The sequence below is a fragment of the Bufo bufo genome, chromosome 1 (genome assembly GCF_905171765.1).
Source record: "Bufo bufo chromosome 1, aBufBuf1.1, whole genome shotgun sequence".
NCBI lineage: Eukaryota > Metazoa > Chordata > Amphibia > Anura > Bufonidae > Bufo > Bufo bufo.
The window spans coordinates 791,205,220-791,218,774 of NC_053389.1; the positions used below are offsets into that span (position 1 = coordinate 791,205,220).

General features: G+C 47.5%; 1 protein-coding gene across 1 annotated transcript; it reads right to left on the bottom strand.

Moving 5' to 3' along the window:
- Window positions 1–10,967: 10,967 nt before the first annotated feature.
- On the bottom strand, window positions 10,968–12,763 carry GADD45GIP1 (GADD45G interacting protein 1). Its single transcript, XM_040414992.1, has 2 exons — window positions 12,376–12,763; window positions 10,968–11,465 (listed from the first exon to the last, which is right to left on the bottom strand). Exons 1-2 carry the CDS (start codon window positions 12,720–12,722, stop codon window positions 11,132–11,134), a joined length of 681 nt encoding a protein of 226 aa, XP_040270926.1. The 5' UTR covers window positions 12,723–12,763; the 3' UTR covers window positions 10,968–11,131.
- Between the last annotated feature and the right edge of the window lie 792 nt (window positions 12,764–13,555).

Consider the following 13,555-nt stretch of genomic DNA (forward strand, 5'->3'; position numbering starts at 1 on the left):
TGTCCAATAGATATATCTAGCGAACCCTCACGAGCGGCGTCATTGTACCGCATCATCATCAGTGCCATGGTAACGGGAACGCAGCTACAAAATGAAACAAAACCTGTTCAGATCAAATTACTAAGCAATCACATGGGACAATTCATGGAACATGAGCAAAAAACGCATATATGACATAGCCATACAGTCTGCAATCCATCCATGAATAGATCCAAATATAATGGTTAGGAAGGCACAAGGTAAAGCATGTATCATATATTGTAGATACAAAATAATAGAACACACGTAAATGAAGTAATGGCAAATAAGTATATTAGAAGGCAACTGGTTCACCCTAAAGGGTGAGGGATGAATCGCCCAGGACTAATTTACATATAACATAATAAAAACAAGATGTCTTGATACCTAGAGAACATACTAGCTACCCATCTTAGTCAATGGAAGTGACGTCAAATTCTATGTCACTTCCATTGACTTTAGGGTGAACCAGTTGCCTTCTAATATACTTATTTGCCATTACTTCATTTACGTGTGTTCTATTATTTTGTATCTACAATATATGATACATGCTTTACCTTGTGCCTTCCTAACCATTATATTTGGATCTATTCATGGATGGATTGCAGACTGTATGGCTATGTCATATATGCGTTTTTTGCTCATGTTCCATGAATTTTATTACACGACACGGAGGCTCCTATTGCTTTCTCTTTCTTTACTAAAACTCACAGCAGCAAAGAAAAAAGCATCAATCAAACTGATAACCATGGCAACAAGCTCCTCCCCACTGTGCCTGTATAATAGTCTCTGGCTCTGTTGACTCCTCCTCTTTCTTTGCTGCTCCCCTCACAGATAAGTACTAGTTTTTTCCCATATATATCTGTGGGGGATATTATTCTGACAATTGCTTTTATTTTACTGTGATATTTATCTATATCGGTTCTGTGATAGTTTAACCTCCTTGTGCTTGGGGGGTTTCCCCCCCCCCCCTCCGCTCTGGAGGTAATATATATATATTTTTTCCTTTATAGGTGTTTTATTTATTTAGCTTCCCTTTCCCTTATTAGGGTTCAGTCTCCCCGTTTTTTCTCGCCCTGCTTGGCGTTTTTATCTGCGTTGCGGTCTTCTAGCCCTTACCTTGTCTGCGCCGCTGCTGCTCACAGTTTCACCTCAGACGGCCGAAGTCTCGCGCGATTTCGGCCGCCATTTTGTCTTCTTCCTGCTGCGGCGTAGTTTCGCGCGCTCTGCGCTTAGAATCGCCGAGATCTCGCGAGATTTAGCGGGATTTCGGCCGTTTCTTACCTACGAACACCGGGATTTGCTTCTGTCACACAGCATATTTACTGTCTGCTCTCCGGACCCTCATTTTATAAAATATTCTTATATATACACTGCGTGCAGAATTATTAGGCAAATGAGTATTTTGACCACATCATCCTCTTTATGCATGTTGTCTTACTCCAAGCTGTATAGGCTCGAAAGCCTACTACCAATTAAGCATATTAGGTGATGTGCATCTCTGTAATGAGAAGGGGTGTGGTCTAATGACATCAACACCCTATATTAGGTGTGCATAATTATTATTAATTATTATTCCTTTCCTTTGGCAAAATGGGTCAAAAGAAGGACTTGACAGGCTCAGAAAAGTCAAAAATAGTGAGATATCTTGCAGAGGGATGCAGCACTCTTAAAATTGCAAAGCTTCTGAAGCGTGATCATCGAACAATCAAGCGTTTCATTCAAAATAGTCAACAGGGTCGCAAGAAGAGTGTGGAAAAACCAAGGCGCAAAATAACTGCCCATGAACTGAGAAAAGTCAAGCGTGCAGCTGCCAAGATGCCACTTGCCACCAGTTTGGCCATATTTCAGAGCTGCAACATCACTGGAGTGCCCAAAAGCACAAGGTGTGCAATACTCAGAGACATGGCCAAGGTAAGAAAGGCTGAAAGACGACCACCACTGAACAAGACACACAAGCTGAAACGTCAAGACTGGGCCAAGAAATATCTCAAGACTGATTTTTCTAAGGTTTTATCGACTGATGAAATGAGAGTGAGTCTTGATGGGCCAGATGGATGGGCCCGTGGCTGGATTGGTAAAGAGCAGAGAGCTCCAGTCCGACTCAGACGCCAGCAAGGTGGAGGTGGAGTACTGGTTTGGGCTGGTATCATCAAAGATGAGCTTGTGGGGCCTTTTCGGGTTGAGGATGGAGTCAAGCTCAACTCCCAGTCCTACTGCCAGTTTCTGGAAGACACCTTCTTCAAGCAGTGGTACAGGAAGAAGTCTGCATCCTTCAAGAAAAACATGATTTTCATGCAGGACAATGCTCCATCACATGCGTCCAAGTACTCCACAGCGTGGCTGGCAAGAAAGGGTATAAAAGAAGAAAATCTAATGACATGGCCTCCTTGTTCACCTGATCTGAACCCCATTGAGAACCTGTGGTCCATCATCAAATGTGAGATTTAGAAGGAGGGAAAACAGTACACCTCTCTGAACAGTGTCTGGGAGGCTGTGGTTGCTGCTGCACGCAATGTTGATGGTGAACAGATCAAAACACTGACAGAATCCATGGATGGCAGGCTTTTGAGTGTCCTTGCAAAGAAAGGTGGCTATATTGGTCACTGATTTGTTTTTGTTTTGTTTTTGAATGTCAGAAATGTATATTTGTGAATGTTGAGATGTTATATTGGTTTCACTGGTAAAAATAAATAATTGAAATGGGTATATATTAGTTTTTTGTTAAGTTGCCTAATAATTATGCACAGTAATAGTCACCTGCACACACAGATATCCCCCTAAAATAGCTAAAACTAAAAACAAACTAAAAACTACTTTAAAAAATATTCAGCTTTGATATTAATGAGTTTTTTGGGTTCATTGAGAACATGGTTGTTGTTCAATAATAAAATTAATCCTCAAAAATACAACTTGCCTAATAATTCTGCACTCCCTGTACTTAATAATTAGCTTCTCCTTGTCCAGCACATTACCTGGGGAGTGATATTAGCAAACTTTACTGAGGTAAAAAAGCGTTTCTGTTGCCCCATTTTACATCATGTCTAGGGACAACGTACATGGGAGTAGCCCTGTCCCTGAGGGTTTGGATGTTACCCCTCATGTCCAGGAATCAGATACCATTTATTCTGAGGCGCAGTCCTTAGCGATTCAACGCTCTGTGGCTGCTGCAATTCAGACCGCTATGGGATCCATGTCCTCAGCCATTTCCAGCTCCATCTCTGAGGCCCTTATGGCTCATCCTTCCTCCTCAAAACCTGAAAAGGGGTTACCAGCCTCCAGAACCAATACGACTGGTGGAGTAATAGCCACCCAAGATGGCGCGCATCATTCGCGCAAGAGAGCCTACGCCCGCCAGGCAGAAAAGGCGAGGCAATGGAAATGCGCCAGAGCGCAATTTGAGAGTGGTTCGGTTTCCGAATCTGATGAGGAGGCTCTGTACCAGTCTTCGGACTTTATAGATAAGGAGGAGGAGGATTCTTTGGATACGGACCATCCGGGTCCATCCTCAGTACCTAATACACTGCCTACTGCATCCATTGAGGTTCCTCTGGAATCCTCGGCCATTTTGGATCCCGCGGGTGAACCCCTTTTTGACCCTGATGCAATCCATCATCCGAGGTCGGCGGAGTGGCTCCCATCTCCCCATGTGGCCAAATACCTAGAGGCCCGTGTGCGCCAACCCCTTTCTAAGGAAGCGCGTAATAAGCTAAAAGCTGAATGCCCCAGACTTATTATTCCCAATAAGGTCTGTGAAACGCCCATAGTTGATCCGAAAATGTGCCAATTCCTATCAAAATCGGGCTGGAAGTCCTGTCAGGACAAATTATTGGACCTTTTGGGCCCACTTACAAAAATATTCGAACTGGCAGAGTCGGCCAGAACCCAGAATACTCTGGTGGATCCGGAGGAACTCCGGGGATGGGTACAACGTGCCGTGTGCATCACGGGTAATGTGAATACCTCACTCTCTATAGAGAGAAGAAAAGCAATCCTTTTCAAAATCGAACCTAAGCTCTCTAATTTAGCCCTGACAGAAGCAGGTAAAGAGGCTCAAGGATTGCCATTTGGAGATACCTTCATTAAGGATCTGTCCCGATTTGTAGGAGCCTTTACTGCCCTTGATAAGGCCCAAACATCGATGAGGCGAGTCTTCCAGGGACGGGTCTCTAACAGGGCCGGCAGCTCTAGGGGCCGCCTGTCCGGCCGTTCATCATACCAGACCCGGGGTTCGGGTCGAGGCTCCTTCTCCTATCGTCCCTTTAACCAGGAATTCCGACAGCCGCCCACCTTCTTCCCCACCCGCGGATCTTCATGGCGTTCACGTGGAGCCAGAGGTTCATCTTCTAGACGCCCTTTCGGTAAGTCATATACCAATGTCTTCTTTGATTCCTTGGGTGGGGGGCAGGCTCCGTCTTTTTTCCCATGTCTGGTCAACCATCACGACCGATCCATGGGTCCTTGCTACCATCCAAGGGTTTCACATAGAGCTGGTTTGCTCCCAAATCCAGATCCCTCACCCATATCCTGTGATTCTCTCGTCCTCAATGCACCTGCTATTACATCAAGAATTGACTGCACTATGTCAGAAAGGCGCCATAGAGCGAGCTCCCTCCTCATCCGAGGGTATCATAAGCAGTGTGTTCCTTGTGGCCAAAAAAGGAGGCCAGATGCGACCCGTGATCAACCTCCGGGCACTAAACGCCTTCGTGCGATACCGGCACTTCAAGATGGAGGGCATTCATCTCCTCAAAGATATGCTCCTCCAAGGAGATTGGATGGTCAAATTAGACCTGAAAGATGCCTACCTGACAGTTCCGGTTGCCGAATCATCCAGGGATCTCCTTTGCTTCCTCTGGGACGCGGAAATTTGGAGATTCACATGCCTACCCTTCGGCCTATCCTCGGCCCCTTGGTGCTTCACCAAGATTCTGCGCCCAGTTATATCCTACCTCCGAGCTCGGGGTATTCGTCTGATTATTTATCTGGACGATATCCTCATCATGGCCCAGGACCCTTCAGTCCTTCTTACGCATCTACAATGGTCCATGGATCTGTTATCCCAGTTGGGATTCCTACTCAACCTGGAGAAGTCATCACTGACTCCTGCCCAATCCATAGAATTCTTGGGCTTCACTATCAATTCGTCCACAGTGTCTCTCAGCCTTCCAACTGCCAAGGTTCGTGCCATCCGCAAGGAACTTCTTCATACTCTGTCTCTCCAGCAAGTTCCTCTGCGGCATCTTGCCCGAGTCATAGGCCTCCTATCCTCGTCAATTCAAGCAGTATTTCCGGCTCCCTTACACTATCGCGGCATGCAGCGTCTCAAGATTGCTCACCTCCATGCGGGAGCATCTTACGCAGATTTAGTCACCTTGGACGAGGACACCAGAGAAGAACTAACGTGGTGGATCCACAACTTGGAGACATGGAACGGGAAGGCATTATTGAGTCCCCGACCGGACTTCACGATAGACTCGGATGCCAGCCTTCTCGGCTGGGGTGCTTACTGCGAGGGTGTAATGACCGGAGGGCCTTGGTCACCAGAGGAATCCAAGCTCCACATCAACGCCTTAGAACTTCTGGCGGGTTGTTTTGCAGTTCGCAGTTTTGCGAGCGGTTTATCCAGAATTTGCGTCAGACTACGGATGGACAACATTTCCGCAGTCCGATATGTCAATGCCATGGGAGGCACACATTCTGCGATCCTATCCAGATTGGCTCGGGACTTCTGGACATTCTGCCTAGCCAGAGAAATCACAGTTACGGCGGAGTATTTGTCAGGACTCCACAATACTCAAGCAGACTGGAGCTCACGTTTCCTGTCGGACTCGGGAGATTGGAAGTTAGATTGCACAGTATTCTCATCCATATCCTCCCATTGGGGTCCATTCTCTTTAGACCTCTTTGCGTCCCGTTTGAACGCCCAACTTCCACGCTTTTACAGCTGGCGTCCGGACCCGGACGCAGAAGCAATCGATGCGTTCCTCCAGGATTGGACCGGCCACCTCGCATACGCCTTTCCCCCATTTGCGATGATATCTCGAGTATTGTCTCAGATCCGCCGTCAGGGAGCGGATCTTGTACTCATAATTCCATTCTGGCCCACACAATCCTGGTTCCCTCAACTCATGGAATGTCTGATCCAATGCCCTCTACTTCTTCCGGTCTTTCCAGACCTCTTGTTGGATCCAGCAGGTTTAGGACACCCTCTCATCATCAACGGCTCTCTTCAGCTCCTGGCATGCAGAATTTCAGGGATCCCTGGGACATCGCTGGAATTTCGGAAACAGCTAGACGTCTATTGGACGAAGCTTGGGCACCGGGAACCAGACGAGCTTATCGATCAGCCTGGAGGTCCTGGACTGATTGGTGCCTGGCTAGACACCTGGATCCCATTTCAAGTTCTGTAACGGAAATTCTTCAGTTTCTTGCTTCACTTTTTGAAGAAGGCAAGACTTACCGTACCATCAATTTGTACCGTTCTGCCATTTCCGCATTTCATCAAGGGTTTGGCGGGTGTCCCGCTGGTCAGCATCCTCTCGTTTGCAGACTTCTCAAGGGTTCCCGTCTCTCTCGCCCTCCCAGGCCTCGCTTCTCTTCCACTTGGGATGTCTCTTTGATCCTTTCCTTGTTTTCCTCATGGCCCTCTAATACGGACCTCTCCCTCCGTCAACTTGCAGCCAAACTGGTCTCTTTATTCTGTTTAATTTCTTGCAAGAGAGTGTCAGACGTCCGCGCTTTAGATCACGACGCTCGTTCTTTCACTCCTGATGGGGTCGTGTTCAACATCACACGTCGCACCAAAACCAGTATTCGGTCGGTCTCGTACCCCAGTTTCCCAGATTCTCCTGCTCTTTGTCCAGTGTTATGTCTTCAGGAATATGAGGCTCGTATGGCCTCTCATCGTTCTTTGTCTTCTCCTGAGCTTTTTCTGTCCTATTGGCGTCCTTTCCGTCCAGTCTCCACGATCACATTAGCCCGTTGGGTGAAATGGGTTATGACGTTAGCAGGAGTGGATACTGCGATCTTCACTGCTCATTCCACTAGAGGAGCCTCTGCGACATCTATGGCACTAGCTGGAGCGCGTTTGGAGGATATTATGAAGATGGCGGATTGGTCTCGTGTATCTACGTTTCGTGAGTTTTATTTCAGGCCTACGGTTCATGTTTTTCCCCTGTTGTAGGTCAGCTTTAAACTCGCAATAGGAGCCTCCGTGTCGTGTAATAAAATTACATGATTTTCCTATTTTATGACGTAAAGTCATGATTTTATTAAAGACACGGAGGCGAGTATTGCCCCTCCCATTTCATTTGCCCCCCCCTGAGTCTTTTCTGTTTATACATTATCTACTAGTCTTTGTACATTATTCTCTCATCATCTGATTATGCAATATATTCATTACTGTACATTGCTGATAATATTTTGTGAGATATTAGAATGTTTTCTACCTTTATCTTATTTCTTTTCATAGGTTAAATATACTGTCTTCTGGATACGGATGGTGTTTGATCTTCCGGTTTCTTTCTTCCATTGAAGAGTAGAGTTGTTTTTCCGTTGGATTACAGTTTCCGTGATTGGAGAATTTGGTTCTAACCTTCAGAGTTATGGACATCGGTCGTCACCAAAGAAAGAGGAGGAGTCAACAGAGCCAGAGACTATTATACAGGCACAGTGGGGAGGAGCTTGTTGCCATGGTTATCAGTTTGATTGATGCTTTTTTCTTTGCTGCTGTGAGTTTTAGTAAAGAAAGAGAAAGCAATACTCGCCTCCGTGTCTTTAATAAAATCATGACTTTACGTCATAAAATAGGAAAATCATGTAATTGTCCCATGTGATTGCTCAGTAATTTGATCTGAACAGGTTTTGTTTCATTTTGTAGATACGTCCCCGTTACCATGGCACTGATGATGATGCGGTACAATGACGCCGCTCGTGAGGGTTCGCGAGATATATCTATTGGACACACGAGGGTGTGCCTTGATGACGTCTGCGGACATGACGCGTTGATACGTGCGTCATGTGATCTTCGAGACAGCCGATTGGCTGCATGAATGAGCGCTGTCAGTTGCCATGGACACGGTCGGACACATCTTACTGGGCAAGTGTAACTACGCGCGGCTGCGCAGTGCACTCGGGACAACGCCGACATGACCAATGTCGCCATTTTATGGTTGCAACTAAACAGCGTCTTTGCATGTCCATAACCAGGTGGAAGGTAATGGCCTATTGAGTGAACACACGATCTATAGTGATTGGTAGATGAGATGAACTGTGACTATCATTGGTGATTTGTGGGGTGTATATACAGTGGGGGAAATAATTATTTGACCCCTCACTGATTTTGTAAGTTTGTCCAATGACAAAGAAATGAAAAGTCTCAGAACAGTATCATTTCAATGGTAGGTTTATTGTAACAGTGGCAGATAGCACATCAAAAGGAAAATCGAAAAAATAACTTTAAATAAAAGATAGCAACTGATTTGCATTTCATTGAGTGAAATAAGTATTTGAACCCCTACCAACCATTAAGAGTTCTGGCTCCCACAGAGTGGTTAGACACTTCTACTCAATTAGTCACCCTCATTAAGGACACCTGTCTTAACTAGTCACCTGTATAAAAGACACCTGTCCACAGAATCAATCAATCAAGCAGACTCCAAACTCTCCAACATGGGAAAGACCAAAGAGCTGTCCAAGGATGTCAGAGACAAAATTGTAGACCTGCACAAGGCTGGAATGGGCTACAAAACCATTAGCAAGAAGCTGGGAGAGAAGGTGACAACTGTTGGTGCGATTGTTCGAAAATGGAAGGAGCACAAAATGACCATCAATCGACCTCGCTCTGGGGCTCCACGCAAGATCTCACCTCGTGGGGTGTCAATGGTTCTGAGAAAGGTGAAAAAGCATCCTAGAACTACACGGGAGGAGTTAGTTAATGACCTCAAATTAGCAGGGACCACAGTCACCAAGAAAACCATTGGAAACACATTACACCGCAATGGATTAAAATCCTGCAGGGCTCGCAAGGTCCCCCTGCTCAGGAAGGCACATGTGCAGGCCCGTCTGAAGTTTGCCAATGAACACCTGAATGATTCAGAGAGTGACTGGGAGAAGGTGCTGTGGTCTGATGAGACCAAAATTGAGCTCTTTGGCATTAACTCAACTCGCTGTGTTTGGAGGAAGAAAAATGCTGCCTATGACCCCCAAAACACCGTCCCCACCGTCAAGCATGGGGGTGGAAACATTTTGCTTTGGGGGTGTTTTTCTGCTAAGGGCACAGGACAACTTATTCGCATAAACGGGAAAATGGACGGAGCCATGTATCGTGAAATCCTGAGCGACAACCTCCTTCCCTCTGCCAGGAAACTGAAAATGGGTCGTGGATGGGTGTTCCAGCACGACAATGACCCAAAACATACAGCAAAGGCAACAAAGGAGTGGCTCAAGAAGAAGCACATTAAGGTCATGGAGTGGCCTAGTCAGTCTCCGGACCTTAATCCAATCGAAAACCTATGGAGGGAGCTCAAGCTCAGAGTTGCACAGAGACAGCCTCGAAACCTTAGGGATTTAGAGATGATCTGCAAAGAGGAGTGGACCAACATTCCTCCTAAAATGTGCGCAAACTTGGTCATCAATTACAAGAAACGTTTGACCTCTGTGCTTGCAAACCAGGGTTTTTCCACCAAGTATTAAGTCTTTTTTTGTTAGAGGGTTCAAATACTTATTTCACTCAATGAAATGCAAATCAGTTGCTATCTTTTATTTAAAGTTATTTTTTCGATTTTCCTTTTGATGTGCTATCTGCCACTGTTACAATAAACCTACCATTGAAATGATACTGTTCTGAGACTTTTCATTTCTTTGTCATTGGACAAACTTACAAAATCAGTGAGGGGTCAAATAATTATTTCCCCCACTGTATATGTGTAACAATGTGGATGTCATTAGGCTTGACAAAGGCTGAGTTTCAGCTGAAACGTTGCTGTTTTTACTTGTCTGGGGGTTGTAATAAAAGATTGGAAGATGTTAGATGCTGCCGGTGCCATTTCCTTCTACGTTTACTATATGGCCTGTTGGATCAAGGGTCAACGGTGAGGCTGCTGCATTACACATCGACGAAGGATCGCTTGGTGCTGCCATTCATTCATTTCTATGGGCGCTTCAAAAATAGCAGGGAATGGGGAGCACACTGCGCGTGCGCTCTCATTCACTTTAGGAGACCCGTTCTAGCACTGACAGCGGGACCCACACCTATCTGATATTGGTGACATATAATAGCAATAGGCCACTGAAACCAGGTGAGACAACCCCTTTAAGGTGCAATTTTTTTTATTTTAAACATACACCATCATGTAAGACTTAGGTCACACAGTCAGCATTATGAGCCAAAACTGGAAGGAGGCCACACGGCGTCCAGGTATAAGGGAGGGACCCGCTCTTGGCTCACAAGCACTGACCTGCTTTTCAGCCACTAATCCCCTCCCCCACAGAAAGTGATGTGGAAGTACAAAAAAAAATAAAAAAAATCTCAAGCTTAATTTACTAGAAATCCGATCAAGTTCACACATATCCGTATATACACCCGCACTTATCAGTCATGTGACCATAGAACACAGATCAGCAGTTCTGAAACGACAACTCCCAGAATCCTCCTTTCACTGCTATGCGAGTTAGGCACCATTCACACGTCCGCAAATGGGTCCGCATCCGTTCCGCAATTTTGCGGAACGGGGGCGGACCCATTCATTTTCTATGGGTACGGAATGGATGCGGACAGCACACAGTGTGCTGTCTGCATCCGCAATTGCGGAGCGCGGCCCCGATCTTCAGGTCCGCAGCTTGCGGACAAGAATAGGCATTTATATAGGGGTGCCGGGCGGGTGTGTTGCGGATCCGCAATTTGCGGGTCCGCAACACACCACGGACGTGTGAATGGAGCCTTACAAGAACAGCCAGGCAAGTGCGCATGCTGGGAGTTGTAGTTTCACAGCAGATGAAGTGCCGAAGGTTGCTGATCCCTGCCATGGACTGACATCACTGGAAGAAGCAGGAACCGCCCTACAGTAAAAGTTTTGTGAAGGTGCCAGTCCAGTGTTCCGGTAATCCGGCATCACGCGGCGTTATCGGGGGCTGGTGGTGATGGCTGTGCCGCTGTAGGGATGGCATTTAAAACCGCCGCCATTGCTGCCCGCTCTTCCTCCCTCTGCTTTTTCTTCACGGCCTTCATTTTCTTCTTCTCCTCCTTCTCCAACTCCTTCACCATCTCCTGGAACTTGGCACTGCGGGAATCGACATGGACGCCAAACCTCTCGCGGGCGAGAGCCAAGAGCCGCTCCTTCCGGGCTTTGTCTTCTCGTTCTTTCTGTTTTGTCTCCTTCTTTGCCCGGCGCCACTCCTCCACCATCTTCGGCATTTTCGCCATGTTGGCCGCTATCAGCCGCTCCCTTAAAAAAACAGCAACATGTTAAATAAAAGCGTGTAGAGAGTGCCAGGAGACAACAGGACCCCCTCGTTAACGTGGCATCGATGGGACCTGGCACGTGCCAGATTATGGGAGGTCTGTAGAAAATCGCCAAGAACAGAGCCCTCCTCTATAAGACCTCATGCACGCGGCCGTTCCGTGCATTGGGGACTGCAATTTGCGGTCCCCAAGGCACAGGCAACGTCCGTGCAGCATCGAGATCCATTCAACTTAAATGGGTCCGTGGTCCGTCCGCACCGCGAAACGCTCTGTAGTGCTTCCGTGCCTCTGTTCCGCACCGCAGCTCCGGATTGCGGGGAGGACATGGCTGTTTGCGGGCCGCAGTACGGCCACGTGCATGAGGCCTAACATTGTTACGCCCTTCATGTGACACCTCAGAAATTGCTGCCCCCCTGATGCCCACAGTTACTGAAGTAAATAAGCTGTAGCCTCCATAGCTTCCCAACATGGTGCAGATCAGGGATGCCCAACCTGCGGCCCTCCAGCTGTTACAAAACTACAACTTCCAAAATGCTCATATCTGTAGGCTGTCCGGGCATGCTGGGGGTTGTAGGTTTGTAACAGTTGGAGGGCTGCAGGTTGGGCATCCCTGGTGCAGATAGGAGGAATTGATGGACGCGATGACAATCATGTAATACACAGAGTTGAACACCAGGTGGCGCCATAGGACGGGACCAATGGATTCACCAGTGGTTGTCACCATATTGGCGCCACCTGGTGTTCGCCTCCGCGTTCTACAATAGCGGACAAGCTGCCCCTAAAGGTTGCGCTCTACCGCCCTCTCCTGGGCATAAAAGGCTGTCAGATTTCTCACCGAACCCAGACAGGGCATGCTGGGACTTGTAGTTCTAGTGGTTGCTATAGTAACTGACCTTTCCTTCTGCTTCTGCTCTAGCTCCCTCTCCTTGGCCTCCAGCCGCTCCTGCATCTCCCTTAGGCTCGGGTGCCACTCCTCCTCCTCCTTCACTATCGCCCGGAGCTGCTCGGGGCTCGGCCACAGCTTCTCAGGGTTGACACCAGAGGCGCTACCATAGCGGCCATACAGCTTGGCCTCATAGGCCGGCCCTTTATGCCAGGCCTTGGTCTCTGGGTCGTTAGGATCAGGTTTATAGATGACGTCCATGCCCCTGGTCCTCGGCCTGGCATGGTAACCCGCCGCTGGCCAGGGTAAGGTCAGCGCCCGCAGCCTTGCCCAGCCTCTCAGCATGGGCAGCGCCATCTTTGTACACCCTTTTTTCTTGTCAGAGCGCTGCGTCACTGCAGGGTCCTTCCATAGCTGCCCGCTGCTTTGCCTGCGCAGAACTCTAATGGCCGCCAGGGGGCGCTCGCTGCGCTGCCTGAATTATTCTCTCTAATTGGAGCCTAATTATCGCTAATAAAGCAGACATGGTGGGGGAGGGGAGCAGAGCACAGGTGTGATAAGGAGGCCGTGCAAGTCTGCATCTCACAGTCACCGCTGGAATGGAAGCGTCCAAGGAGGTGAATTAAAATGATATCGGTTTTATTATTGTTATAATAATAATTAATCAGTTTTGCTACTTTTTAGGGTGTTTTTATGGGACTGTTCCATTATTATCCTTTTATAGAAGTACACCATGTTGCCAAATTTTGCTTTGGACATGGCGGTGCATGGTCGGACAACTCTGTGCGCCACCTTTTTGTTCTGTTAAATAGGAGGAGGTGTAATACCACGTGTGTCGTGCCACGCCGGATATAATATGGAAGTGTACGAGAGTTTCAAATGAAAGCTGAAAAAATTAAGGGGCGGTTAAAGGGAATGTCCAGGACTGAAAAACGCTCTGGGGGGTCATTTACGTAGCGTGTTTTAGGTGTAAAAACAAAAAGTTGTAAGTTCCCCCCCCCCCCCCCCATCATGTGGGAGTGATGGGAGCGTGCCAGACAAATGTGCCATCTTGTATGCCTGGAAACGTGTGGAGTAGGTTTCACTCCAGGTGCACAGACTGCCGGAATTGCACCTAATTTATGACAAGGTGCACATCATAAATTGGCAGAATATTCTGGCAGTGAAGGGGGGGGGGGGGGGGGGAATAA

What these genes read in the sequence shown, in the direction of transcription:
- GADD45GIP1 (XM_040414992.1), bottom strand. Translation starts at nt 12,722, where the DNA reads ATGGCGCTGCCCATGCTGAGAGGCTGGGCAAGGCTGCGGGCGCTGACC. An exon ending in GAGCAGAAGCAGAAGGAAAG is followed by an intron (nt 11,466 to 12,375) that starts GTCAGTTACTAT and finishes TGTTTTTTTAAG; the next exon opens with GGAGCGGCTGATAGCGGCCA.